At 33.6% G+C, this 26,913-nt stretch overlaps 3 protein-coding genes across 6 annotated transcripts; 2 read left to right on the forward strand and 1 right to left on the reverse strand.

The window, feature by feature from the left end:
• The first annotated feature begins 352 nt into the window (after nt 1-352).
• Nucleotides 353-6,144, forward strand: LOC123696828 (DCN1-like protein 5). Of its 2 annotated transcripts, none has more exons than XM_045643203.1 (9): nt 353-394; nt 842-958; nt 1,633-1,748; nt 2,068-2,168; nt 2,324-2,452; nt 2,567-2,691; nt 3,552-3,759; nt 4,147-4,236; nt 4,410-6,144. In XM_045643203.1, the coding sequence occupies exons 1-8, from the start codon at nt 392-394 to the stop codon at nt 4,218-4,220; spliced, it is 873 nt and encodes a 290-aa protein (XP_045499159.1). In that variant the 5' UTR covers nt 353-391; the 3' UTR covers nt 4,221-4,236; nt 4,410-6,144. The 2 variants fall into 2 exon arrangements, with proteins under 2 accessions (XP_045499159.1, XP_045499160.1); XM_045643204.1 differs by lacking the exon at nt 353-394 and adding an exon at nt 482-751.
• Nucleotides 6,145-6,875: 731 nt separating this feature from the next.
• On the reverse strand, nt 6,876-8,422 carry LOC123696731 (protein FRG1 homolog). Its single transcript, XM_045643092.1, has 4 exons — nt 8,263-8,422; nt 7,631-8,001; nt 7,316-7,508; nt 6,876-7,079 (listed from the first exon to the last, which is right to left on the reverse strand). The coding sequence occupies exons 1-4, from the start codon at nt 8,322-8,324 to the stop codon at nt 6,932-6,934; spliced, it is 774 nt and encodes a 257-aa protein (XP_045499048.1). The 5' UTR covers nt 8,325-8,422; the 3' UTR covers nt 6,876-6,931.
• Nucleotides 8,423-9,619: 1,197 nt separating this feature from the next.
• LOC123696656 (SR-related and CTD-associated factor 4) lies at nt 9,620-24,095 on the forward strand. 3 transcript variants are annotated; one of them, XM_045642987.1, is made up of 23 exons: nt 9,620-9,764; nt 9,834-10,124; nt 10,495-10,636; nt 10,829-10,929; nt 11,123-11,376; nt 11,977-12,058; nt 12,169-12,234; nt 12,371-12,492; nt 12,786-12,890; nt 13,216-13,322; nt 13,465-13,673; nt 14,153-14,344; nt 14,813-15,033; nt 15,410-15,477; nt 15,659-15,745; nt 15,930-16,036; nt 16,354-16,503; nt 16,816-17,108; nt 18,026-18,163; nt 18,573-18,751; nt 20,444-20,524; nt 21,169-21,210; nt 21,404-24,095. In XM_045642987.1, the coding sequence occupies exons 1-23, from the start codon at nt 9,729-9,731 to the stop codon at nt 22,831-22,833; spliced, it is 4,503 nt and encodes a 1,500-aa protein (XP_045498943.1). In that variant the 5' UTR covers nt 9,620-9,728; the 3' UTR covers nt 22,834-24,095. The 3 variants fall into 3 exon arrangements, with proteins under 3 accessions (XP_045498943.1, XP_045498944.1, XP_045498945.1); XM_045642988.1 differs by having other exon boundaries at nt 14,813-15,006; XM_045642989.1 differs by lacking the exon at nt 21,169-21,210.
• The last annotated feature ends 2,818 nt before the right edge of the window (nt 24,096-26,913 follow it).

A 26,913-nucleotide genomic window follows, 5' to 3' on the forward strand; every position in this document is an offset into this window, starting at 1 on the left:
AAAAAGTTCGAACCCAACTGAACTAAAAGTGGTAAATATTGGACATATTTAAGAACCTAAATGTGGAACCTAAATTAAATTTTTTACATCGATGTTATGTAACAATGTGCCTTGATTAAATCCGACTCGAACTATATAATATATTATGTTATTATTTAAATAAAATATCTAAAGAATATGTTATATTATGTAGGGTGACAAGAGAAAATCAGTAGGTCTATCAGATTTAAATACTAACTCTTAAACATCCCAATAATTAGATATTACCGAATTAGACGTAAAAAATATTAAACATTACTCACTCATTATAAACTCATTACAAGTAGTAGGTAATCAAATGTAATCATAAAAAGTTGAACGAGTTTTGCATTGGAATTATATTAAAAAATATATGGTAACCCTGAAAATTATTTTTCTATCTGTGTTTCTATCTGTGATTATACAAGTAAATGTAAATCTATATCTATAATATAATCTGTGGTTTGAAAAAAAGTTGCATCGAATTTGAGTTTTCCACTTCTCTGCCGCTGTGTTTGCACTTTAATTTTTTTATTATTACTATTATTTACTTAGATCAATATGTTTTATGTTCAATTGAATTATTAAAAAGAAACTTTTATTATTGTATACTTTAAATATTACCAGATAGATACCCATTACTTTGGTATAATACATACAATAAGTTAATAATATTTAGAACAAATCAAGTCGTTTATTTATTCCTTGTGTTGTTATTCTTTATATTTTTAAGGTATAATACAAAGCCAAATATATTCACAGTACTGACGTTCATTTCATTGCTCTTTAAATCATTATTAGCACATTGATTTTTTTATTTCAGGTTATTATCGACCTGTCAAGAGGACATTTTTTCGTCAAGCTGTCTCCGCAAATTCGCAAAATAGGAGACGAAAATCCGTTCAAGTTCCCTAATTTCTTGACAAATCTACCACCGATTGTACGTAAGCTTCTTATTTGCTAATAATTCTTCCAGCAGCCGATCTGTATTGAGTGTTTTGAGTACTTTTATAAATGTAATGTCGAATTCCTGCTTAGTATTCAATACTTATATTGTTCTTCGACTTTACTTGCGTGGGTGTCAATATTCAGGCATTTAAATTGTTGTTAAATATAGATGAACTATTTGTAGTTGTAAGTACTAGTCTCATAATATGTAATATACATAGGTAATAAGATTGCAATTGTATCCACTCTTGAAATTGTCTATCTACTTATTTCTAAGTTCATATAACGTTTTTATATAACTTAGTGTATAGTTTATATTTACATTATTATATATTTACACTCTTATCTATACTTTTAATGTCTTTGAGGATAAAAATGTGTAGTCTAAACAAACATTTGTCATTCAGTTCTTCCATGTCATTATTTACATTTTACACCATTCAAATACATGCATCTATATGATTTACTAAACCAATACAGCTTGCAATTTGTCTTTTATGATGAATTTGCTTTTGTTTACATCCTAAGACCTAAATAAAATTACAATTTAAAAAGTTAAACAAAACATGAATATACATTATAAATGATTTCTAATTAATTGCACTTACTTAGTATGCATTATTATTCATTTACAAAATAATAATTAGACACTATATGTTATTCCAGGGTGGTAGAGCAATGCCACGATGCAGCAAACGCACGCGTGGTGCAGCAGCAGACCTGCTGCCCGGCACCACAGCTCTTGAAGACCACCACCATCACAAGAGATCAAGAAATACTAGGTGATATGTGCCTACTATCTACATTTATACTGTTTTCTATAATTGCACTGGCATAAACTTTGTAACCAATTTTGAAGTGTTCTCTAATAGCAAGGCTTATTTTTTTAAATGTAATTAACTATGCTTTGTTCATCGTAGATGGTGATGGCTGTTATTTTAAAAATAAAGCAATAAAATTCTTAAATCTATTATGTTCATTTTGATTGTAAAAAGAGATGACTATCTGAATAAGCTAAACTAGTTGTGATTTAATGTTACATTGTTTGGGGACTTACTATAAAGATAATTGTATTTATCTATAAATTTTATTTTCTTTCAGTTCGAGAAGACATTCCAAATCAGAAGACACAAGTTTTAGTGCAAAGAAATGTTTAGCATGGTTTAAAGAATACACAACGGTTTCAGAGCCAGATGTTTTAGGTTAGTGTTTAACATAATGAATGCATAATATTATTCTTTCATACATAAATCTAAAATGTATTTTATTCACACATTTAAAAAGGTGCAGTAAATATGGTTTGGTTGTATAAAAATAACAGTATTTAAGACAATATAATTAATTTTTATTGCCTTAGGTCCAGAAGGTATGGAAAAATTTTGTCAAGACTTAGGAGTAGATCCAGAAAATGTAGTAATGCTGGTCATTGCCTATAAAATGGGGGCTAAACAAATGGGATATTTTACACAAGAAGAATGGTTAAAAGGTAACTGATGTTTTAAATATTTTACCAAATTATAACCTACCTAATATTTATTTTTATTTTCTTTCCTTAAGAAGGTCATAGCAATATTAATTTGAAACTTTTTTTCTCAAACAGGTTTAACGGAGCTACAATGTGACAGTGTACACAAATTGCAGTCTAAATTAGAATACCTGCGCAGTTTACTCAATGATCCATATATGTTTAAGGCTATTTATAGATATTCATATGATTTTGCTAGGGTGAGTCATATTTTTTCTTTTTTAATAAATTGAATTACTAAGACACCATTATATAGTGGTTCATATTTTAATACACACAGTTGAAAATACAGTTTCTTGGCTGAACAACAAACATATATATAAAACAAATTCAATTTTATTGCATAAAATAAATTGAAAAAAACTAGGTAATGTGTTTCATAATGTAGAAATTTTTCACTGTCTGTGGTTACTGATTAAAATAAAAATTAACTTGCATAAATACAGTAGAATCCTTTTATTATGACTTCTGTTATATTGACCAACCGCTTATTATGACGTATTACACAGCAAAGTTTGGTTTTCATATAAAATTCTTAATAAAAGTCAGATAAAATGACTTCGTATATAGTGACATTTCGTTTATTGTGACCAATTTTTAATGAATTGTCCGGTTATGCTGACCTAAATTAATTCTAAAACTTTCAACACAAATTTCTGTTTGGGAAAATTGTGTTCGGATACAACGGATGTGTTGTGATCGGATATCACAATTTTCCCAAACAGAAATTAGTGTTGAAAGTTTTCCGACCGACCGATCCGATTTTTTGTTTGTTTTGAGTCTCAATGTGTAGGCATCTATTTTGTTTCTCTGTATTAAATACTAACAAAAACAGGAGATTGTTTTTTTTTCTACAAAATGCATTGTATGACGTCCGTTTATTATAACGTGTTTGATATTCCCCTCCAATGTCATTATAAAAAGTTTCCACTGTATTGCAATTAAAAAAAATCTTTAAAAAATGCTTACTTCTCAAGTGAACAGTTAATTACCATGTTAACAATAATTGTTCAATAATTTTTTACCATATATACCAATAACAAACCATCACATCCCACAGGATAAAGATCAGCGCTCACTAGATACAGGAACGGCGAGAGCGTTGCTCGGTGTACTCCTCCCTCGCTGGCCACTCAGAATACCACTGTCGAACTTTCTAGGCAACGAGCGACGTTACCGCGTCGTGAATAGAGACCAATGGTGTAATATACTGGAGTTCAGCCGCACTGTTGACACGCAACTCACGGCGTATGACGCGGACGGAGCTTGTGAGTTTTTTTATAATAACTAATGACTTTTAGGGTAGGGTATAGAAATAGGTGTATTTTTTAACAACTTTAGTACTTATTTGTATTTAATTTGAAATATAAGAATTATTGTTCTGTTTGTTTGTTTGTGGAAATAAATAGCAAAAAATTACATTGTAGAGCGATGATTTTACATTAAAAAGTTTATTTGAGCTTTCAGTGGGATTTAATAAATATTAAGTTATACCTTATCAGTATTTTAAGGTTCCATACTAAAAGGGTAAAATGGGACCCTACAAATGAAACATTGCTGTTGGTCTGTTTGTTTTTTTACACAACAGAATGTTCATATTTATGAAGTGGGTTTATATTATACTGTAATTTTTTAATGTTTGTTTTTTTTACTAGGGCCAGTAATGTTGGATGAATTTGTGGAATGGCTAAGAGCAGAGCGCGGAGATTCAGCCATGCATGCCAGCTGAGACTCCACCGAGACAGGTTGGTTTCATCACAAGCCAATATGGTTGAATATTTACGATAACATTATTATTTATAAGAGGACTTTCAAAAATCTATTATATTGAAGTAAAATATCTATAGTATATATTATTTTTGTAAACTATGGAACTGTTTTAAGATTATATTAATATTATTCTTTATTTTATTTCCAGGAAGAGGCAGTGCTCACTCTCACATGATTCAGTGTGGGCCTGCCTTGTAATAATTTTAAGTGTCATGTATATTGATTAGTTATATCTATGTATATTTATATGATTTATACATCCATCCATACACTGTCACAATGGAAGAATTGGAACTGTGATTATTTGTCGGTCATTTGTATATTTATTCATTTTAAATGTCATGATAATGTATATAAATTATAAATATAATCAATAGATTTGTTTTTCAACAACAGCTGTGTTAAATTAAAAGCTAAGGTGTAAATTTATTTGAAGACTGCTTTACTTTATTCTAAATCAATTGACTAATTTTTTTTTTATTTCAGCATTGTTTTCCAATTATAACGATTTTCTTTCTAGAATCACAGTCCTAATTCTCTTAGTAAGTAACTATTATATGTCTGATTTTTTTCTTTCCTTCATGCACGCATTTCTTAATACTCCCGCAACTCATTGACACATTTTGTATTAGCTAATTTATTATTAACGCCCACCGATCCAACGTTATTTTTGAAATAGTACAAGATTTGTTAATGTTCAGCAAAATATAGTAAATAATTTTATTATATTAATAACATTGGAACATTTATAATTGTTTTTTTTTATTAAATCCTGTAAATGAGGAGGACAACATTTAATTAAATTCTCATTTTGGTCCAATTAAAGTGTAGTAAATTGCATATGAACTAGTTATGTGATTGCAAGCATTCATATTTGTTTGTTACATGTAATTAACATTAATTTAATATAATGATCGTTTTTAAGTTTTAAAATTTAGATCATTGATTTATAATAATGCATATGGGCCATTTTAATTTTATTTAATATTGTATAGTACAATTCATTTTCATTATAATTCTTGTATGTTTTCATATTGTAAACGATCACAATATTTATTTAATCAAATGCATGTACCATTTATGGCCAAGTACTACTGCCAAGTCTCATCATGTCAAATATAATCATTTTTACCGGAATGATTACAGAATGTTTAAAATATTTAACTGAATCGCACATTAACCCATTGAGCCCCAAGCGGCCCGATCGGTCCCAGACACAATATATTTTCTATTGTGTCTGTGGTTCCGGGGCCTGAGTTACTACCCTTTAATCAGACATAAAATTGTTGTTGTATGTAATCTGCTATTTTACAACTTCTTTATTGTTATCTAGATTATGTCATAGTGCATGTATTTAATAAATAATTAAACATTCTGAAATTGTTTTCATAAAATAGATTTCTTATATTTGTATGAATAAATAATGGCAAGTAGTAGTGTTGAAGAATTTGAATATGTTGAAATCGACTGAAAATGCTTTCGAATTTGCTTTAATTTCAGAGACTTATTTGCATTTTTGTATTTAAGTAGTCAAGATACCCGTTTATACTGTTTATTTAAAATTTATTGGTATTTGCTGATCAGTATCAGAGCAAGCCAAAACTCGTATATTGTTTTAAGTTTACTATGTGATTGAATATAAATGGGTATCATGACTGAAGGCGAATGCTCTGAAACAAGTTCCAATGGACTAGATGTCTAGTCTAATCCTAGGTTTAGGTGTAGATATGGTTTTGTATAAGCATGTAGGTAGTATATTCAAATTCTCTGTGGAAAATACAAAGTAACAGTCTCTATTGTAACGGTGTATCAAAATTTAATCTAAAATGTTTTAGGCCCCCATACCGATTGTCATTCAGGAGAAATAAATCATTTGAAAATTATATGCATGTTTTGTTTTCCTTTGAAAATTATCCCTTTAGATCTGAGCCATTTTTTTTATTTTATTTAACGCATATACATATTTTGTAGACCATCAGGAATTGTAAGCACCATTAGTTTGAAATATCGGGAGAAGATCTATAAATTAATGTTAATGCCTATACAGGGTTACTTGTAAAACACCAGAAACCTCGCAGGACAAGATAGCTAACATAATAAGTAACAACATTTGTTCTACGAATTTTGATAATTTGTTAGATTTTATTTTCATACAAAAATAAATATTAATTTAATTTTCCGTTTGAATATTATAAACTCTACGCGCATCCCAGCGAACGAGAGGGGGAAGGGGGCGTCGCATCGTCCTTTCGTAAATGAATAGAACATAGACTTACAAATGTTAAGAGAGTACAATAAAAGCTTACAAAATCATTTAAAAATAATTTATTGCGTTATGCCAATAGTCGTAGAACAAATGTTGTTACTTATGATGTTAGCTATCTTGTCCTGCGAGGTTGCTGGTGTTTTACAAGTAACCCTGTATAATATTTGACATTGTTCACTTTATTTTTAAAATACATAGTTACATATATAACTACATATTTTAAAAAATTATCATCAATTTAGTATAATGTTTCAATTACATCCAGATATAGAAATACACATGAAAACATTTAATTTGGTAAAAAAAAAGTTTGGGTACATATTCAAAGCAGCAAAAAGAAAACAAATATTAAATCAATGATTTAAATATATTTATATTTGTTGCACTAAACATATAAATAATTATTATTTACAATATCTGTCGGCTTTCATTTTACTTCGTCGATCTAATAATGTTTCATGTAAATTACCATCCACTTTAGCTCTCTTCAACTCAATAACACCAGATTCATTTACACGTAATTTCTTGTCTTGAAATTTTTGAAACTTCTTACTGAAAAAAAAATAAATATTTCCTCAGTATTGTGATTAATCTGATAGCTTAGAAATTATTTTTGATTCTATTATTATTTAATTTCCATCTTTACTTTAAAAAAAAGTCCAATAAAAGGCTATCAATATGACTAACAGCAAACAAAAAAACATATGAATAATAAGAACATGTGGGTTCAAAACACAACATTGTCAAGGCAAATGCCTCCTATTATGAATTTTATCAAGAGCACTTACACATAATTAACTTCAACTTCAGCCAAGTCACCTTCCTCCTCAGGGACAACAACTTTCTTCACCTCCCTACTTCGATTGGAGCGAATATTACAAAACTCATGTTCCCCGGCTGTGGTACTGTTGGTGACTACTGAATCGTCTTCAGGGTTTACAGACATGAATTTGTTTATTGAACTCAATATTGCTGTTTTACCTGTAAATGAATGCCTTTTGAATATGATAATTTAATTACATACCATGATAATTGGTTAAATTTAAAACTAATTATAGCTTTATCCATCATTAAAAGATGTTAAAATAGATAAATATCATTACCATCTTGCCATACTGGTTCCCACTGTTCCATGGGGCCAACAGCATCAGACCTTCCAGTGACCACACAGTTCTTGGACACCCCCACATATTTCCCATAACCAGATTTCAGTGCAAATTTATTATCACCAGCTGGAAATGCTGTAAAAATTTCCTCAGGGGATGGACCCTCCCCTTCATTATGTGGAGCGCCTAATGTAAATAAACCATTATCTAGAGCTGATATATACGAGTTCTTTCCAAATTCTATTGATATAGGTCCAGTTACGTCCTCTATTTTGTCCACTTTCCACCAATTACCATGTTTCACACAGTCTTCATCTATTTTTGAATCTTCACTTTTATCCTTATTTTTGTGTTTACGTTTCTTTGCTCTAAAAATAATTTAATGTGATTAGTAAAATGATTAATACAGAATACTATTCTAAAAGTTTAAATAGACTGCTTTTTAACGAAGCTAAAATGGTCCACGGGTCCCACGGGTAAACCTAGGTTACCTACCTAGGTATCTTGACTGGATGGAGGGGTCCATGTGTGTATGTAGTTGAATAATATAGGCCAAAGATATTAAAAATATCAATAATTATTGTATTAAAGCATTAAGGCGCTAAGCTATGAAAATAAAATAAACTTACTTTGGTTTATCTCCTTTTAAAACTAATTTACCACGTTTAACCGCAGAATACTCGTCGGTCATTGTTAAAAAAAATGGTATTCTTATGATCTTATTTTTTTATTCTTATTTCTATGTATTATGTTATAATTTAAACTATTTTCAAAAGTAATTTTTATTTTATTTCAAAGCCAAAATGTAAAATTGTTTATAATTTTGAGTTTTGAGTTTTGACAACAGTCCACAGATTAATAATACCATAGATAAGGTACATGACCGAACATGACTGTGCGGACAATGTGCGAACCGTGTGCGAATGGTGCGAACCGAATCTGTGCATTCTAAAAATCAAAACAGCAGAATATTAAATCTTGATTCGTTGGATCATTGTTCTAGACAGCGCTCAATGAAAGAAGTCCCATTCGTGCGGCGCTAACGGCGCGGCGGCGCAGCATTAATATTTCCATGGAAACAGTATTACAATACCATTTCATTATAAATGTGCAGTATGGATTTTTATTTGATTTGTGCAGCGGTATCGATAAAACGGAAAAAATTATAAGATTATATTATTAGTTAGAGTCAGCTCACAGCAAGATGCGACGCGACCTGACGCGACGTACTTCGACGTTAAGTTTTACCGTGGAAGCGGGTACTCGTAAGTTTTCCGATCTGTCAAATTTAGGTCTTTGCTTCTTGATCACGTTATTGTTAGCCTTGGACTTCTTGGACCTTGGTACACACAGATCAATTAGTAATCTATGTACTGCAATAATTTTGTGGCGCCTGGCGAGTGGCGAGCACTCCACACAAGACTCCACAATAAAATGTAGAAAAATGATATGACTAGACATGGACCGGTTACACATATAATACTACTAACTTTCCACCCGCAGCGCCCACGCAGTCAAAAAAAACCCGCATACCGTTCCCGTTCCCGTGGGATTAATTCCGGGATAAAACCTATCCTATACCTATAAAAATATCTATATATACCAAATTTCATGTAAATTGGTTCAGTAGATAAGGCGTGATTGAGTAACAGACAGCAGACAGAGTTACTTTCGCATTTATAATATGTATTATTATGGATTGGTATGGACCAAGGTATGGACACATATGGATCACAGAACATTTAGTATGGATACTAGACCCGTGCTAGACCCAGACTATACCACACAATACCACACATGCATGCCGTTCAATTTGTTATAAGATTATTGAAAAATTGACTAACCAATTTTGTACTATACAAAATTAAAAGATTTTATTTTAAAATGATAAATTTATTAAAAAATTCATGTAATGGCACAATGGCACAGATGGTCACAAATTAGAATCGTAACTGGTAACTGGTAACATTATTCACGCCATTTTGTAATTCTGAGCATGTTGATGTGCTCACGAAAATGATTTTAATTCCGATTTATAATAATGTTTAATAGTTAATTTAGTTTATATTTAAGTTATAGTAAATAAATAAACAAAATGGATAAACCAGAAGTGAAATCGTTCAACGCGGAGGTAAAGATAAAACTTATTCGAAATTTACGTTTTCCGTGGCATCTTTCTTCATTAAAATTTTTCTTACAGTTATCCGGGTTGTACGAAAATAAGCCGCCAATATCAAAGGCAAAAATGAGTGCTATAACAAGAGGTGCTATCAAGGCAATTAAGTTCTACAAACACGTTGTACATAGTGTTGAAAAGTTCATCCAAAAGTGCAAACCTGAATACAAAGTTCCGGGACTTTACGTGATAGATTCAATTGTAAGACAGTCAAGGCATCAATTTGGACAAGATAAAGACGTGTTTGCCCCTAGGTTTGCCAAAAATATGCAACAAACATTTGCTAATCTGTTTAGATGCCCTCCAGAAGATAAGGTTGGTTATATAAAGTCACCATATATTAGGTTATGATTCGTTCTCTGATAACCAGCGGTACCGCTAGAGTAGTATAGATTTAATTTGTCTATGAATTTAGGTAAATATTTGCTGTTTATTGGTAGACATCCTGTTAGTAAGTCAGATAAGCTAAATGCTCTTACATTAAATTATTATAATGTCTCTTATAATCATTAGATTAATAAAAAAAGAATAGCATATTTATGATAATATTGATATATAATTCTGATAATATCTTAATTAAAACAAAACCATACTATATGTTATCATGAAACTAATTATCAACAATTATTATAAACAATAAGTATGTTTCATTTATTCTCACAATACAAATTTTATAATATTACAGCGCAACATCATCAGAGTGTTGAACCTTTGGCAAAAGAATAATGTGTTTGGTCCCGATGTCATCCAACCCTTATTGGATATGGCAGATCCAAATCATCCTTTACATTTGGAAATACAACAACAACAAAATAACACTGCCAATGGTAACAAATCGATGCAATATTATTTGCAATCTTTAATTTTCTTATAGTTGCTTGATATTCATTTGCATCATTAAACAATAAAGTTCAATAATTAATGTTCGTAATACATTAATACCAAAACTTTAAATAATGAATTTGCTTCTATCTATATAGAATATTTGTCAATATAACTAAGATTTTATTAAATTTTAGGGAGTTCATTAAATATCACCCATAATGCGTCAGATAATAAAATATCTCCTGGCCCTGCATCACAACATACGCCACATTCTTCTACACCAATGGGTGATCAGGTAATTATCCATATTTTACATATTTGCTTTTATTAAATTTCTTACAATAATTTTATATTTTCAATTTACTAAACTGACTGCTCATAGAAAATTCAAACCACCCTTTAAGTTAATTTTGAAGGAGATTATTCTTAATAAACTTTAATTTACGTTTAAAACAAGTATATTAGTATTTAAATGTTATTATTATCAGTTTCAGGATCAGCCCTCAGGGCCGCCGCCAGCTAAATTTAATCGCAAATTACTCAACGATTTTGAATATGAGAGTGGAGATGATACTCCCGCGGCAGACTCAAGTCCCCCGCCGCAACACAACTCAGTTCATATGCAGAATATGCATAATGCTCACAATAATCAAAACAATATGCAGCATAATCAACATTCACAAAATACTCAATCTACTCATCAACATCAACAATCACATAATCCAGCTGATGCGTTAGGAAGGTGAGTTTTAATTTGAATCATTATTTATTTTAGTTCTTTATCATTATCATTACCCTACTCATATTGGTCTTAGCGTTACTATATGTATGTGTATAATGGGCTATCTAACATTGAAAGAATTTTTCAAATCAAACCAGCCTTTCCTGAGATTTGCATGTTAAGCAAACAAACAAACTATTCAGCTTTATTATATTATGTATTAGTAAAGATTATAAAATAAAAAAAACAGGACTTATTATAAACTGTGGAATGCAGCCTTGAGATGAGTTTTCTTCATAAGTGTTTGTACTGTAGGTCATTAACCTGTTAACCAGATAATGTTTTATGAAGGTTAGGAACATTTGCCTTATGCCTAGGGGTCATGGAACTTTACTGGTGAATAATTAAATGAAACAAGGATAGCATTCCAATAGATATTTATTATGGTGCATATAAGTAACTTTTTTCACCAGGAACATATTATTAGAACCCAAACAAACAGACAGATTATTTAGAATAATATTCCTATTATTGAAAGTGCAGTTATTTTTATATCCAAGCATCCAGTTTTGTTATCTAAAAAATGGTCTACAAAAGCTAATATTATATTTTTTCCTTCAGCATATTAACAAATCCGGAGATTATGAGACAACTACAAAGCTTACAAGCTCAAATGCAATTAGTTGCAGGAATGCAGATACCCGTGAGTATTATCACCTATCTTAACCATTAGTGTTTTAAGTAGAAATATTTTTTTTCTATGCATACTAATGCCAATAATACCATTTACTTTACATTTGTTATTTGTTTCAGAATTTAATGCCAATGATGTCAGATTTGCAAATGCAGCAAAATCAAAACCAAGGGCTTCCTTTCTTAGTGAGTATATTATGTGACTTACACTAGGGTTTTTCTTATGTAATTAATTTCTCTAGAGATAGTAATATATAATACTTTAACATTAATTGAAAAGTGATGAATGTGAATAAAATGGAAATCGTCACGTTAATTTCAGGGTTCGCAAAATGAGCCTCCAAAGCAAAATGAATCAAAGGATGACATGGCAAATGAATCTGATATAGAATTTGTGGACGCTGGACCTCAAGTTATTGAAATTCCTGATGCAAATGATTCTAGGTATGTATGTTTATTGTTTGTATGTGTTACTTATGTCTAGACTAAATAAGCTAGATTGCGGCCTCTACACATTTAATGAGTTTAATAAAAAATATTTATGAGTGAAGTATTCAATTCAACATGAAATTTAAAATTTATATTTTAATAATCATATTTTTTAATTTAGATGATTCCATCTTGGGATAGCCCTATTACATAATAAAACCTACCAAAATATATTTGAACTTGTAATTTATATCCGTTGAAGGTCTAGTTTCTAATCAATAATTTAAAAAATCTTTTATATATTTCAGGAGTCCATCGCCGAAATCCCGTCGTCGCGGATCACGATCACCGCGTAGGAGGCGTCGCTCGCGATCGCCGCGTAGACGTCGGGACCGTGACAGGGACAGGGATAGGTATGTTATGTCTTTTTGATTTAATATTAAAATTGTAGTTATAATTTTTTTTATATACATGTTTAAAAATTCTTATGATTCAACGACGATTGCTGCGTCGTGATAATTTTTTTATTAAAAAAAAAATTTCATTTTTAAAACATTTGAATGCTTTAAAACAAAATATTAAATGTTATGTTCATCAATATGTTGAGTTGAATTGGAATAATACATTTAGGATTATTTCAACAAAGAAAGTTTGATGAATGTGCAACCAATAATTTAATTTCTCGAAGTACATACTGTAGATAAAACATTGTACTTATTTATGTTTAATTTTTTACAGGGATAAAGAAAAGGAAAAAAGTTACAAAGAGAGAGAGGCGGAAAAAGAAAAACAACGGGAACGTGAAAAAAAGGGATTGCCACCTATTAAAAAGGAGAACTTAAGTGGTAAGTTAAGAATCCGTTGCTATAAAATATAAAAATAATGTAATTGGATTGGGAAATCTTGGATTTGAACTATATTTACGAAATTTTTTACATTTTACTTATATTATTTCACTTTTCTAATCTATAAATTATATCATTTCAGTGTGTAGTACAACACTATGGGTGGGCCATTTATCGAAACTGGCAACACAAGAGGAATTGTCCGACCTTTTTGGTGCATTTGGAGGTCTTGTGTCGGTGGATTTAGTGCCGCCGAGGGGATGCGCTTTTGTTGTTATGGAAAGGAGACGAGATGCTGCAAGAGCAAAGCAAAAATTAGACAGGCATAAATTGCATTCAAAGGAAATAACCGTGAGTAATTCAAATTAAATTACATTAATGACATAGCAAGCAGACTACTATTTTAGAGTTTAGATGCACTCTTCAAACAAAAGCAGACAGTAGAAGTGAATGGCACAATAGATGAAAAGTATTAGTTTGACAAAAAGTGACTACACACATGTAGAACTTTATTTTATTACCCGATGAATGACATGCGATAGAAGCAAAAGGAATTTTTGTTTTTCGTAATAATAATTTTTCTCTAATTCTTTATTCCTTTATTATCGTTATAAGTCACTTTACACAATATGTGCACGGCACAAAAGATGAAAAGTATTAGTTTGATGTTAAATAAAAGTACTTACTAGTTTAAAGGTGTAGATGTAGAAATTTATTTTTTTACCCAACTGCGATAGAAGCGTAAGGATATTTCGTTATTCGTGATAATAATAATTATTTACATCTCTATTATCGTAATATCACATTTGACACAATACGATTGTGCGCAGGTGGCGTGGGCGGCCGGCAAGGGCGTGAAGGGGCGCGAGTGGAAGGACTACTGGGAGGCGGAGCTCGGCGTGGCGTACCTGCCGTGGGCCGCGCTGCACGCGCGCTGGGTGCTCGGCGCGCTGTCGCTCGACGCGCTCGAGGAGGGCGGCGCGGTGGACGAGGAGACGCTGCCGCCGTGGCTGCCGCCCAGGGTGAGTGTGTGTGCGCGGTGTGATGTGCAGTATTGTGTAATGAACGTTGTGGAGTGGCAGGCACAGATACGTATGTGTGTGTGCGTGTTACGTGTTGAGTGTAGTGAAATGGCAGATATGGATGCGTATGTGTGTGTGTGTATGTGTTTTGTGAAGAAGCCGAATGGATTGTGGAGTTTTGTTTGAATGTGCTCAAATCTCATCGATTATTGAGCCAGGAGGAATTTCCATGTATCCGCACGGGATACGTATGTGTGCGTGTAATAGTGCTTGGTGTGTCGTGTTAAATGTAGTCATTTGAAAATCAGTTATACTGTTAGAAATAAAGAAACACTGGTTTAATAATATTTCACTTACCAATTTAAAATAAAAATATTAATTTGAAACTACATACTTTATAAATTACACTACACTGTTTATTAATCAGTAAATTGAATAAGAGTGAGTAATAATCGTCTCTCCACCCAGATAATACCAAAATCGATGTCCGAGATACCGCTACTCGGCGGCATGCCACCAGTATCCGGCGCGGGCATGCTCCCGCTGGGCGCGCTGCCCGCGAGCTTGCCGAGCCTGCCCAACCTGCCGCCCAGCACGATGGCGATGAGTGGCCCACCGCCGGCCAGCATACCGCTGCCCGTGCCGAGGATGCCGCCGCCGGGGTACGTGCCCTATACTGTTGACGCTAGGTAATATATTACACGTGGGATAGACGGTGGTGAATTGGTGACCGGTAATACACTCACACTATTATAGTACGTAATTGCAGACCTTATCTAATAATAAATATTTTTTCTGTAATTTTTTTGCATAATTTGGTTGTTACGGCAAGTGCGTTTTAAATGTTTAATTGATCATGATTTATAAGTGCCAACCATAGATAAAATGATAGTCTTAAAGATAATAGGTATATAATTTTTTAATGTTTTATGCTTCAGAATTATTCACCTTTGAATAAATAACATTAACTGCGCGTACGCAGGCCGTTACTTTCCGTTATTCTTCATGTGGACGAGTGTATGATGTTTATCACTTAAAAATTTTTCATTATATTTTTTTTTGCAGTCTGGGACCAGGTCTACCCACAGGCATGCCACCCGGCATGCGGCCACCGCTTCCCGCACCATTACCAGGTGAGACAAAACAGATCTTAAATATAAACTAAATTAATCCTTCTGGCACTTGGCTTTCGATAACATAAAAACTTGAATTTTTAATATTGTTGTTAAAGCGCCCATCATTGTTATGATTGAAGTTTACGTATGTACCTATTTACTCGACATCATTCTAATGTGTATTTGTTTGCACACACAGGTGTACAAGCAGACGGTGGTTTAGGGGCGGGCGGTGCGTTATTAGGATTCCCGCCTTCGATGCAACCTCACACTTTACAACAATCAGGTAATTTATTAAAAATATATAAAAACAGTATAATAAACAACTGGTTATTATTTACCTTGGATTTTTTTCATACACAGAAACCAATCCTAGATTGACCTAGAATGATTAATATTACAACTATGAACAACATAAATTTTTATTTTGAGTATCTATTTTATTTACCCATTGTTATTATTTCGTACAGGAATGGTGGGCGGTTTCCTAAGTGGGCTGATGGGCATGGGAATGGGCGGTCTCGTGTTGCCGCTGCATCATGCACCGTTACCTTCGCAACCGCAGCCGCAGCAACAGGTTAGTATTAGTGTAATAAAATTAACTGCAATTTTAATTTATACAAAAATAATTAAATGTGACTCCAAAAATGTTTAAAAAGAGTAATAATTATAAATTGTAACAAGTATAACATATTTTGAAGCATATTACAATCTAAAAACAACAACATACAATATAAGTTATTAATTTATTATCATTTCTACTAATATTACAACATTCAAAGACATTCAATAGTATTTACAGAAAGCGTTTCTCTTCCAATGTGATTTAAACCTGTATAGAAATAAGTTTATCTCGTAATAATGCTCTTAACTCATCAATATTATTGTTTATAGCAACAACAGCAACAGCAACAACAACAAGCCAGCTCAGACGTGAGTGGAGCCGATGACGCAATGGAGTTGGACCCCGAAGATACTCCTACAGACAGTCAAAGCGAAATGCATATACGTGACAATGTGCCTTCTAATATGCATCCTGATCAGGTAATATTATTATTAACAAGGACGTTACTTTTTTCCAAATTGATGGTTTTTCAATAATAACAAATCTGCAAACGTATCCATCATCATAATTACGTACATAATATATTTGAGGGCATATTTGTTATAGTAAGATTATATTTTATTTTAGTATTAATTCGCATAGTACATTTACAAAGTATTTGAATTTATACAGAATTGATACGTCCCTCGATTCTCGCTCACTCTTTAGCAATAAACCATTATTTGAATTTTTAGACTAAACCAGAAAAATTTATTTTGGCATTCTAACATTCAACTAATCTTTTTACGCAGTTACAAGCGCTGGTCTCGAAGCCACCACCGGCGTTCAACAGCTCAGAACCGCCCCCTGGTTTCAACCCGGACAACTTCGACTCTAGCCAGCCGCCGCCGGACGACAAACGGGATGAGGATAGACGTGACCGTGACCGGGATAGACGGGATCGGGATAGGGATAGAGAGCGACGGGATCGGGATAGGAGAGATGGAAGTGGAAGAGATGGCAGTGGAAGGGATGGAAGCGCTAGGGATAGGGAGCCAAGGGGTGGCCGGGATCGCGAGAGGCGGGACGGACGCGAGCGGGATAGGTTTGTACGCTTTGTGTATAGCTTACAAATGTAGTTACGGGCAGTTTATTTGTCAATGTGAAATACTTTCGTTAAATCACTATATGTAACACAATAATAACAAATATTTTGGAGCATTTGGTATTCCCTTTTGATTTCAAGTTTCACAAAATTGCATTGAAAGTAAAAGATTGTTGAAATGCTATTTTTATGAATGAGGAATAATGAAATACAGTGAAACCTGGTTAAGTGAGACTTCAAGGGACCTGCAATGTCGTTTCACTTAAAGAGGTATTCCACTTACCCAGTGTCTCAGATATACAATTATACAGGTATAAATAAATATCTGTCTCATTTACAGAGAGTTCCATTAATAGAGGTGAGAATACAGGTTATTTTTCAAATAAACATCTGTATGATAGTAAAGCGAAACTAAAACTGAAGGTAATTGAAGCTCTAAATTTGTACTTACGTACTTGGAATTACGTGTGGAATTTGTGGGTAGAATAAGGATGAGTAAATAAACAATGTTATCTCAGTTACAGAGTTTTATGCATATAAAATTTACTCGCTGTCTCAGTTATAGAGGTAACTATGATGATAAATCGAAAGAACAAATCCCAGATATAGAGGTTTACCTCGTCCCACTAACAGAGGTAATTCAGTGCCAAAGTGTTGGGACCTAAGCATGAGTTCCAGTTATGGAGGTTTCTCACTTATCCAGGTCCCACTTAACCAAGTTTCACTGTACATGAGCATATCGATTTTGTTATAAACATTTATATAGTTCATTATCTATTTCTATACATTGGAACCATCGCGGCCTACCATTAAAATATGGTTAAAAAATTTAACAGTGGTGTAGTTTTTCCAGTATTGCTTATTCCATTATGTTAACAATCTCGTACAATAAGTTGATTGTATAAACAATACAACAGAGGAGAACGTGACGACCGTCGTGACCGTGACAGAGATCGTGAGCGTGATCGCGGCAGGGAGCGACGTGACCGTGACCGCGGACGGGACCGCGACCGTGACAGGGATCGTGACCGTGTCAGTAGAGATGGCAATAATCCGTGAGTATACAATTATGTAACGGCTTTTGTTTATACAAGTAACATACAGTATAAAATAGTTTTTCTTAAAATTTTGGCTCCGCACTGTATTCCTAACCGTTGAAAGGTTTTGTGGTAATAAGTTTAAAACAATTTGGAAATTCAGTCAAATACTACATTATTATTTATTATTTATTACTAATTATTTACCTTGTAGCTTATTCAGTTACAATAATTATACATATTGTTAATTATTTCGAAATTTGTTAGAAATAGTGAATTGAGAAATTATTATATTGTCCCAATCCATATATTATAGCTGTTAAGAGTTTTAAGACCTTGGATGCTTCTTTTAGCCATTAGTTATCATTAATTGAAATACACGAATATACATATTATATAGTTCTTATTTACATATTTTTTTATACAGAGAAAGAGGCCGCGACAAGTCGCCACGTGGCAACGAGCCATCAAACGAGAAGACGCTCCAAGAACGGTTGTGGGAGATGGCCAACGGCAAGGAGATGGAGATGGAAGAAGAGCAGCCCGGAGAGCAGGGCAGTGACAGCGAGCAGCAGATCGACCTGCCTCCCGCACCACTTGATAATGGTCAGTTGAAGATTTGTGTATAGCGGAGGGATTTTGAGATAGGTCACCACATGGCAAATAGTCAACAAACGAAAAGACTTTAAGGGTGCTTTTACACCAGAGATGTGCTGTGCTGCAAAAGTGAAATAGCTATGCTGTGAAACTATGTGCCCGTTTCCGCTGACGATAAGCATATTATTTATTTTTATTACATATAATAGTGCGAGTAAGATTTGCTATGAAGATGCGCCGCTGCAAACCAGCCGCGCTAGGAAGATGCTCGAGCTATATAACGTACTGATAGTATACTCCGCTCTGCATATAGCTACACTACTCGCAGCCATCCACAGCACCCATTCATACCATAAATGCATAATATGCAACCTTCCATTTAAAAAACATATCTTAGTTGAATCCGATTCCACCAGTGCTAAGCTATATGCGTCAATGAATATGATTTGTGCATATCAAACGCATAGCAACATAGCATAGCACATCTCTGGTGAAAAAGCACCCTAATGTTGATGTGGTGTGTGCGAGCGAGACATCTTACAATATACAAGTGTTAATGAAACAAATAATTAATTTGTGATTCGTCTGTGTTAGATAATATTATTTTGTCATGATTTCTACTCGGCTTGGCAGTGTTTATGTACTGTTTCTTATTATTTAATCTGACTCCTAATTTAAACTAACCTGTAACCCTAATTAATTATATGACAATTATAATTATACGATATTCCTACATCTATATGTTAGAGACGATTTACATTCAATATTTTTGCTAAAGTATTTAAATTATGCGATTTGTTTTAAGCATGATTTAGGGTACACCGTGTCACGACAGGGACGTGCCCCGCATCCTTTTGACTGCTTTTTACATCAAATTTAAATACAAACGAAATCTACACAAACACATATTCTACTATACAGTGGTCCTTGTGTAGATTCTCTGACTACTTTTTTCGAAAAAAAAGTGTGTAACATCACGTCACAGAATACATAATTATAGTAGCTAAACGCTACAGAACGGCTCTCACACTCACCGCCTCCCGCCAAAATTAAACACTTACCTCACCCCGCACGATCAGACATGTTATGGTACCCATTTCCCCGCAAGGACGATACCAACGACGTCTTTAGACGAAACGCAACGAAGATTGACAACATTAATCAAATTGACTTAAAGCAATTTTATTATTTTGGATTTGTGATTATCGTTTTTCGTAGAAAATGGTTAGATATTGTGCTGTTTACGGATGTATTTCATCAGAAAAACGCGAATTTTTTTTTACGCTAGTCACAAATGTGCCAACCATAAAGAGTTGACACACACATTTGCAGTCTCTACAGTGTGACTGTCAAAACTATAATTTTGTATGGAGTGTCCGGGGTGTGATCACGTTTAATAAATTTCGTGACTATGTATTCATATTTCAATAAAACAGTCGTATGTTGCGTTGTCGTGATCATTTGAACATTATAAAATCACCAAAATGAAAATTCTCGCCCCATTATTATTCAACTATGTATGTTTGTCATACAATTGTTAAATTCCAATTCAAATGTTAAATTCCTTATGAGACAGGAATTCCAGACACATTTTTGTTATTAGGACAAAGCTTTCGTGAAATGAAAATTTACGTTATGTAATCGTTATAAAAATACTTTAGTTAGCAATGTATGTTGGCATATCGTTAATAAATATTACAGGGGGTGATAATCAAGCCGAAAACGAGGGCGGATGGACACAGCTGCCTCCACCACGACAAATGGCACCGATGTTCAGGGCTGGTGAGTTTATTTATCAATTAATTATTTATCCCAATTTCTTTATAATATGATCCTATTAATGATTCACCTGGGATATACCTGTGATATAACATAGCATGTTGCAAAATTATCACTTTTTATGCCTCAATTAAAAAAGTAATGTTTGACTGTATAATTACCATTTCTAGAATTATAAAGAGAGGATATTCTATTGTTTGTGTTTGAAATGTAATAAATAGTTAAAACATTCTTCTCCGTGCCCTCAAATACTAGTTTAATTAAATAATTTAAATATCTTTTACTAAATACTAAAACACATCTATTAACACAAATCCCTTTGTCTGTCTGAACGCAGTTGGCGTTATTGTCTGGTTTTATTTATTTATACATTATCAAAATATTTTCAAATTTTTAAACTTATTTTTCTTTAATGTGCGTTATTTTAACTATTTATAGCCTTATTTTTTCATGCTTTTTGTAGTTATGTATTTATACAGTGTTATTATTTGCGTAATTGTATTTTATTTTGATCTTATTATTTTTGAAAACTTAGCTCTTGCTATTGAATTATTTTTTTTATGAATCCTTTCAAATTATTTTTATTTTATTATTTCTAAGTATCAAACATCAATAAACAAGGATTCAAGCAAATTTTTAATTTGCAGAGCTAAGAATGAGAGGACCTCCGATCAGACCGCCTGTCAGAGGTATGAATCTCTCTCACTTCATAATTTTTCAGACTGAATTAAATCTGTCGTAGGAAATAAATCTGGTTAAGATAATTTTAATATAAGTAGATAGTGCAAATAAAATCACTCGTTATCATGAATATTCGGTCTGAAAAATATAAGCTGGCTTCGACCTTACATCACATAACAATAGAATTTTATATCATTTCAGGACCGTGGATGGATCAAGGACCAGGAGGCCCAGGTCCGTTTGGACCAAGGTTCAATAATATGGGACCGCCTTTTAATAGACCTCCTTTTGAACGACCACCGTTTGAAGGTGGTCCTGGGCCAATGTTTGATAGACCGCCGTTCAATCGAATGCCATTTGATAACCGACCACCGTTCGACGGCCCAAGACCACCATTTGATGGTCCCAGACCACCGTTTGACGGACCCAGGCCGCCATTTGATGGACCACGGCCACCGTTTGATGGTCCAAGACTACCTTTCGACGGCCCTAAACCGCGTCCTCCATTCGATGGGCCAAGACCGCCTTTCGATGGTCCACGTCCACCGTTTGATGGCCCAAGACCGCCATTTGACGGTCCTCGACCTCACTTCGATGGTCCACGACAACCAATTGACGGGCCTAGACCGCCTTTCAATGTTCCAAGACCACCTTTCGATGGTCCCAGACCGCCTTTCGATGGACCGCGACCACCTTTCGAAGGACCAAGGCAATACGAAGGTTTTGAAGGAGATAGACAGTTTGATGGACCTAGATTTGATGGTCCCCCTGAATACTTTGATAGGAACAGAAGATTTGACGAACGCGAACAATTTGAAAGGGGCTGGAATAGAGATAGAGAATGGGACAGGAGAAACGAATGGGATGACAGAAGAAGGGACAGAAGGAGTGCCGGAAATATTGAACATGAAGATAGATATAAAAGAGATAGAAACGACAGAAGAAGAAACCATGATGACAGAACAAAACCCCGCGAAGACAGGAATTCGAGACGAGATAAAGATAGAAAATCCAGATGGGGAGCTGCTGATGAAAACACAAATCAGAGTGAAGAAGCTGAACAAACGGAAGTTCCAAATAATACGAATGATAATGAAGCTAACAAATGCGAACAAACTAGTGAGCCTAGTGTTAAGGAAACAAATTCTGTAGAAAAAGATACTAATAATGTAGACTATGACACAAAGTATGTAGAAAATGAAAGCAATAATTTAGAATCTAAGGAAAATAGTGTTCCATTAGAAGAAAATACATTAGAAAATAATGTACATGAATCGAATGTCACAGAAAAGGAAGATACTCAAGAATCAAACGATCATGAAATAGAGCATGATAATTTTAATAAAGTAGAAACAAATACTTTTAATGGTAACAGTGAAGATAGCAGAGAGGTAAATGAGGAAGTTAGTGAATCAGCTAATCTTTACGACGCAAACGATGCTGTAGATACGAGTTTTTCAGTACCGTCAAAAGAAGTACAAGAAAAAATTGAACATGAACCCAGCACAGATTCTGCTGACAAGTCGGACGATATATTTAATGATAAAGCGGTGCAGGAAGTGACGCAAAATGAACCAGTACAAGAAAATACTGAAAGTGAAGTGGCACAAAGCAAAGAAGGTCATCTCTGACAGCGGTGGATCAAGTTTGGATATTTCCAGTGGAATTGATTCGGGTGACGCGTCCGGGCCCGACGTCACAAACACACAGCTACGCAGTGTTGCCAGCTCGGAATAGTTGCGCGTTGTTCGGGAAAGTCGTTTAATGAATTTTTTTAATATTATTGTTGCTATTTAAATGAATCAAAAATATAATTTTGTTGGCATAATAATATAATTTTAATATCACAAATGAGGTCGTCATCAAATGACACCAATAAATTGATGTAATTTATTTAACTCGAACTGGTAGCACTGGTGAGCTGCAAATAGTTTAACGCAGATTTATAACGCCAAAGATAATTTTATACAATATACGATTGAAATAAATACCGAGTGCCTTATTGGTGTTTTGTTTCTGCGGCGGTGAAGAGGAACCCGCCCGGGCGCTCAAGTGGAGCGACCCGGGCCAGGTACGGTTGCTATGTTGATACAATACGCAATACGCACGTCTACAACAATTTTTAATGTTTTTCACGCCCTAACTGAATGTTAGTAAGTTGTAAGTTTTAGTTTCAGTAATTTCAATATTTTTCATTTACTTATTGACAAAAAAACAATTGTTGTCGACGAGTGTATATCATTTTTTAAATTATGTCGCAATGGATATATTAGCTTTGTATCAAATTAAGCCTACTTTTAGCTACCAATATGATCCATTGCAACATAAATTATATCACTAGCAATGTGTGCAAAGGCCTCGACGACGCCGTGCCACCCGAATCAACACTGGAAATAGAAGATAAGGAATAAAATGGATTCTTCAAGCGTCTTCAGTCGCCAAATTAGGTGTCGACGATACGGCCCATCGTTTAAATCTTTCAGATTAATAGGCTTGACCTAGTGTTTATACAATCGTTAGTTAGGTAATTTTAATTTAATATTATGGACTATGATCAATTCATTATTCATTTTTTGTGTTTCATATATCTTGGTGAAGGTAGAAAAGTTTTATTTTTATTTCATCTAATTACATCGTTAAGATACTAACAAAATCTATATCTTCATTTATGCATAAGGTATTAAAGTAGGAATATTTTTAAATTACAAATTTAATGATACATTGTTCACTTGATGTAAAATATAATTTTTATTTTAAAATGATTATTATAAATTTATATAGCTGGCTTTGTTTTGTGGATAAAATAAGAACACGTTAGTTGGTGTAGTTATAAAGTTAAATTGCATGCTTAAATGTTTGTCATATTTGTGCTTAAATAAAAATTAAAAATACACTGTGATTTTTTGATTCTTATTTCAAAACAAAATAGGATCGAAACATGCTGCCTCGTCGAAGTGCCATTTGCACACATTGTTATGTTTGTTTTTTCCTGTTTGCATTTCAGCTTTATTTGCAACATTGGCGAGTCCTGTGTAGCTGATTCACAATATCTTCTATTATTATTAAAAAAAATATATGAATTTATCTCAGCTTTTATAGTGGAAGCAGTATTTTAGTGGAATAAATAAAAATCGTTAATGTTTATAAATATCACTTCCACTTCCTGTAGGTAACTTTTTTATTATATTTTGTAAATTATTGTAGATACTCCTACATGCCTCAATTAATTATTATTTAATAATAGGTCGATTAAATAGCTTTTATGCAAACTTTTTTTTAATTTAGGATTTTAGGATCCTACAGATTATTTGTTCACTTTAAATTATAATTTTAATTTCAATTTCATTAAATTTTTTTCATTAATCGGTCTGTCGGGTAAGACGTATTTTGTAATATAGGTATAAATACATTTTCATAATATTTTATGGGACATCGATAATACGTAATATAATACGTACGCTGTCGTATAGTCGCCAGCGTAGTGGTCTATAGCATCTGCACTAGCCACTAGAACTATATAAACGGAAGACGCGGGTTCGAATCCCACATTGCTTAAAATAACGGGAAGTTTTGCTACTCCCCACTGTTCCCTCACTTGTTTTGTATGCGCAAAAATCTAGCGCCTGAGCCATTTCCACCAAAGCTGATCTGTCGAGGTCCGGGGCGAGGTAAAAGAAGCGATAGGATTGGTTTTTAGACATCCCTCGCACATATCTGGTGGAAACGCAGCCTAATATGCTGACACAGGGTTGCTGGTCAAAACTGGCGACAACATATTACTTGCTCAGTGGCGACAACGAGCAAACGACCGGGCTCAGTGGCGTGCCATGACTGAGGCCTATGTCCAGCAGTGGACGAGTGTAGGCTGACAATGATGATGATGATGATAATGAATAGTTTTTCAATTCGGACTCGTAGTTCCCTAGATTTTCGCGTTCAACCACAACAAACAAACACAATCTTAAAGGAAAGGGTTTTTTTTATCTGAGGTACTGACTGCTTAATAATAATAAGGTTGTTTGGTTGCAATACTATCAAAATCAATGTTCATGGAAACATCTCAATTTCATAAAATAGGTTCATATTTTAGGTATGAACCTTCTTATTACTTTAGAGGAGGCTCCCTTTCTCATTTCTGGCACTGAGAGACCGGTTACGGTACCTACTAGACGCTAACACAGCCATAACGAGCCGTGCGCTCTTTGATCGCGTTCGAGCTCGAAAAGTAAGTCTCAATTCTTATTTCGTTTTTATCTAAAGTAATAATTATTGATCTAGAGAAAAAATATCTTGGGATTCAATAGTAAACTCTATTTTCTTAATGTAAACATTTATTTTAGACATAAAGTCCAAGTAAATCTTTAAAAAAAATGTAATAATCCTTAAAACAGGCATAATTTTTGAATGAAAAATGAATCGAGCGAAAATGTTACTGTACATCGAAAGAAAAAGTCCCAATAAATCATATTAAACTAAAGTTCCATTTTGATTGTATGTGTGCATGTTTCAGAATAAGTGCTGATTTACACAGGGTCAGTAACTGACTACAAATTGGAGGCAAATCAGTGCTGACCCGAAAAAAAACCCTGTGTAAACAGATTTGAAGTCAGTACAGAGGCTTGAAGTCTATGTAAACAGTTAAAGTCAGTCGCGGCGCCGAATTTCGGCGCCGCGACTGATTTGTCTACTGACCCTGTGTAAATCAGCATTAATAATGCAAATTTGACATAAAATTTAGGGAGCTTCCCCTTATCTCTTTCTAATAGGTATGTATATTTCCAATATACATAGCTGTGCTCCATCCCGGCTTCGCTTGCGATACATGTTAACGTTATCTCCATTCTCCTCATAAGAACTATCCTCGTGCTTGAAAATCTTAATATATATAAATCTCGTGTCACAATGTTTGTCTTCAATGGACTCCTAAACCACTTAACCGATTATAATAAAATTCGCACACCATGTGCAGTTCGATCCAACTTGAGAGATAGGATAGTTTAAATTTCAAATCGTTTTAGTTCGGTTCGGGCGAAGCCGCGGGCGGTAAGCTAGTCTTAATATATATAAATCTCGTGTCACAATGTTTGTCCACAATGGACTCCTAAACCACATAACCGATTATAATAAAATTCGCACACCATGTGCAGTTCGATCCAACTTGAGAGATAGGATAGTTTTTATGAAAAAAAACGTAAACATGTAGGTACCACGCGCGAAGCCAGGGCGAACCGCTAGTATTATTAAAAAAAAAAAAATAACGAATTGTTGAAACCTTTACCGTTGAGAGACCTCTCGCTCAGACCTGAGACCACTTTTAGTTCGTTTCCGCCTAGAACACGCATATATGGAAAAAGTAAGCCTAAGTTTAAAGCAATTATATAGGTACTTAATTGATTTTAACATTTTAACAAATATTTTTAGTGCACTGTCTTGTCACAGACCAAGTAGGTAATAATTTATTAATCTTTCTTAATATATATAAATCTCGTGTCACAATGTTTGTCCACAATGGACTCCTAAACCACATAACCGATTATAATAAAATTCGCACACCATGTGCAGTTCGATCCAACTTGAGAGATAGAATAGTTTTTATGAAAAAAAACGTAAACATGTAGGTACCACGGGCGAAGCCGGGGCGAACCGCTAGAGCTATAAGCTTCTTGCTAAGAGCAATATAAGCTATATTATGATGCTTATGTGTCTAGTCT

This window comes from Colias croceus, chromosome 13, assembly GCF_905220415.1.
Source record: "Colias croceus chromosome 13, ilColCroc2.1".
NCBI classification, from domain to species: Eukaryota; Metazoa; Arthropoda; class Insecta; order Lepidoptera; family Pieridae; genus Colias; species Colias croceus.

What these genes read in the sequence shown, in the direction of transcription:
- LOC123696656 (XM_045642987.1), top strand. Translation starts at nt 9,729, where the DNA reads ATGGATAAACCAGAAGTGAAATCGTTCAACGCGGAG. An exon ending in TAAAAAGGAGAACTTAAGTG is followed by an intron (nt 13,323 to 13,464) that starts GTAAGTTAAGAA and finishes ATATCATTTCAG; the next exon opens with TGTGTAGTACAACACTATGG. An exon ending in CCCTATACTGTTGACGCTAG is followed by an intron (nt 15,034 to 15,409) that starts GTAATATATTAC and finishes TTTTTTTTGCAG; the next exon opens with TCTGGGACCAGGTCTACCCA.
- LOC123696731 (XM_045643092.1), bottom strand. Translation starts at nt 8,324, where the DNA reads ATGACCGACGAGTATTCTGCGGTTAAACGTGGTAAATTAGTTTTAAAA. An exon ending in TTAAAAGGAGATAAACCAAA is followed by an intron (nt 8,002 to 8,262) that starts GTAAGTTTATTT and finishes AATTATTTTTAG; the next exon opens with AGCAAAGAAACGTAAACACA. An exon ending in GGAACCAGTATGGCAAGATG is followed by an intron (nt 7,509 to 7,630) that starts GTAATGATATTT and finishes ATTCATTTACAG; the next exon opens with GTAAAACAGCAATATTGAGT.
- LOC123696828 (XM_045643203.1), top strand. An exon ending in AAGAGATCAAGAAATACTAG is followed by an intron (nt 1,749 to 2,067) that starts GTGATATGTGCC and finishes ATTTTCTTTCAG; the next exon opens with TTCGAGAAGACATTCCAAAT. An exon ending in ACAAGAAGAATGGTTAAAAG is followed by an intron (nt 2,453 to 2,566) that starts GTAACTGATGTT and finishes TTTCTCAAACAG; the next exon opens with GTTTAACGGAGCTACAATGT.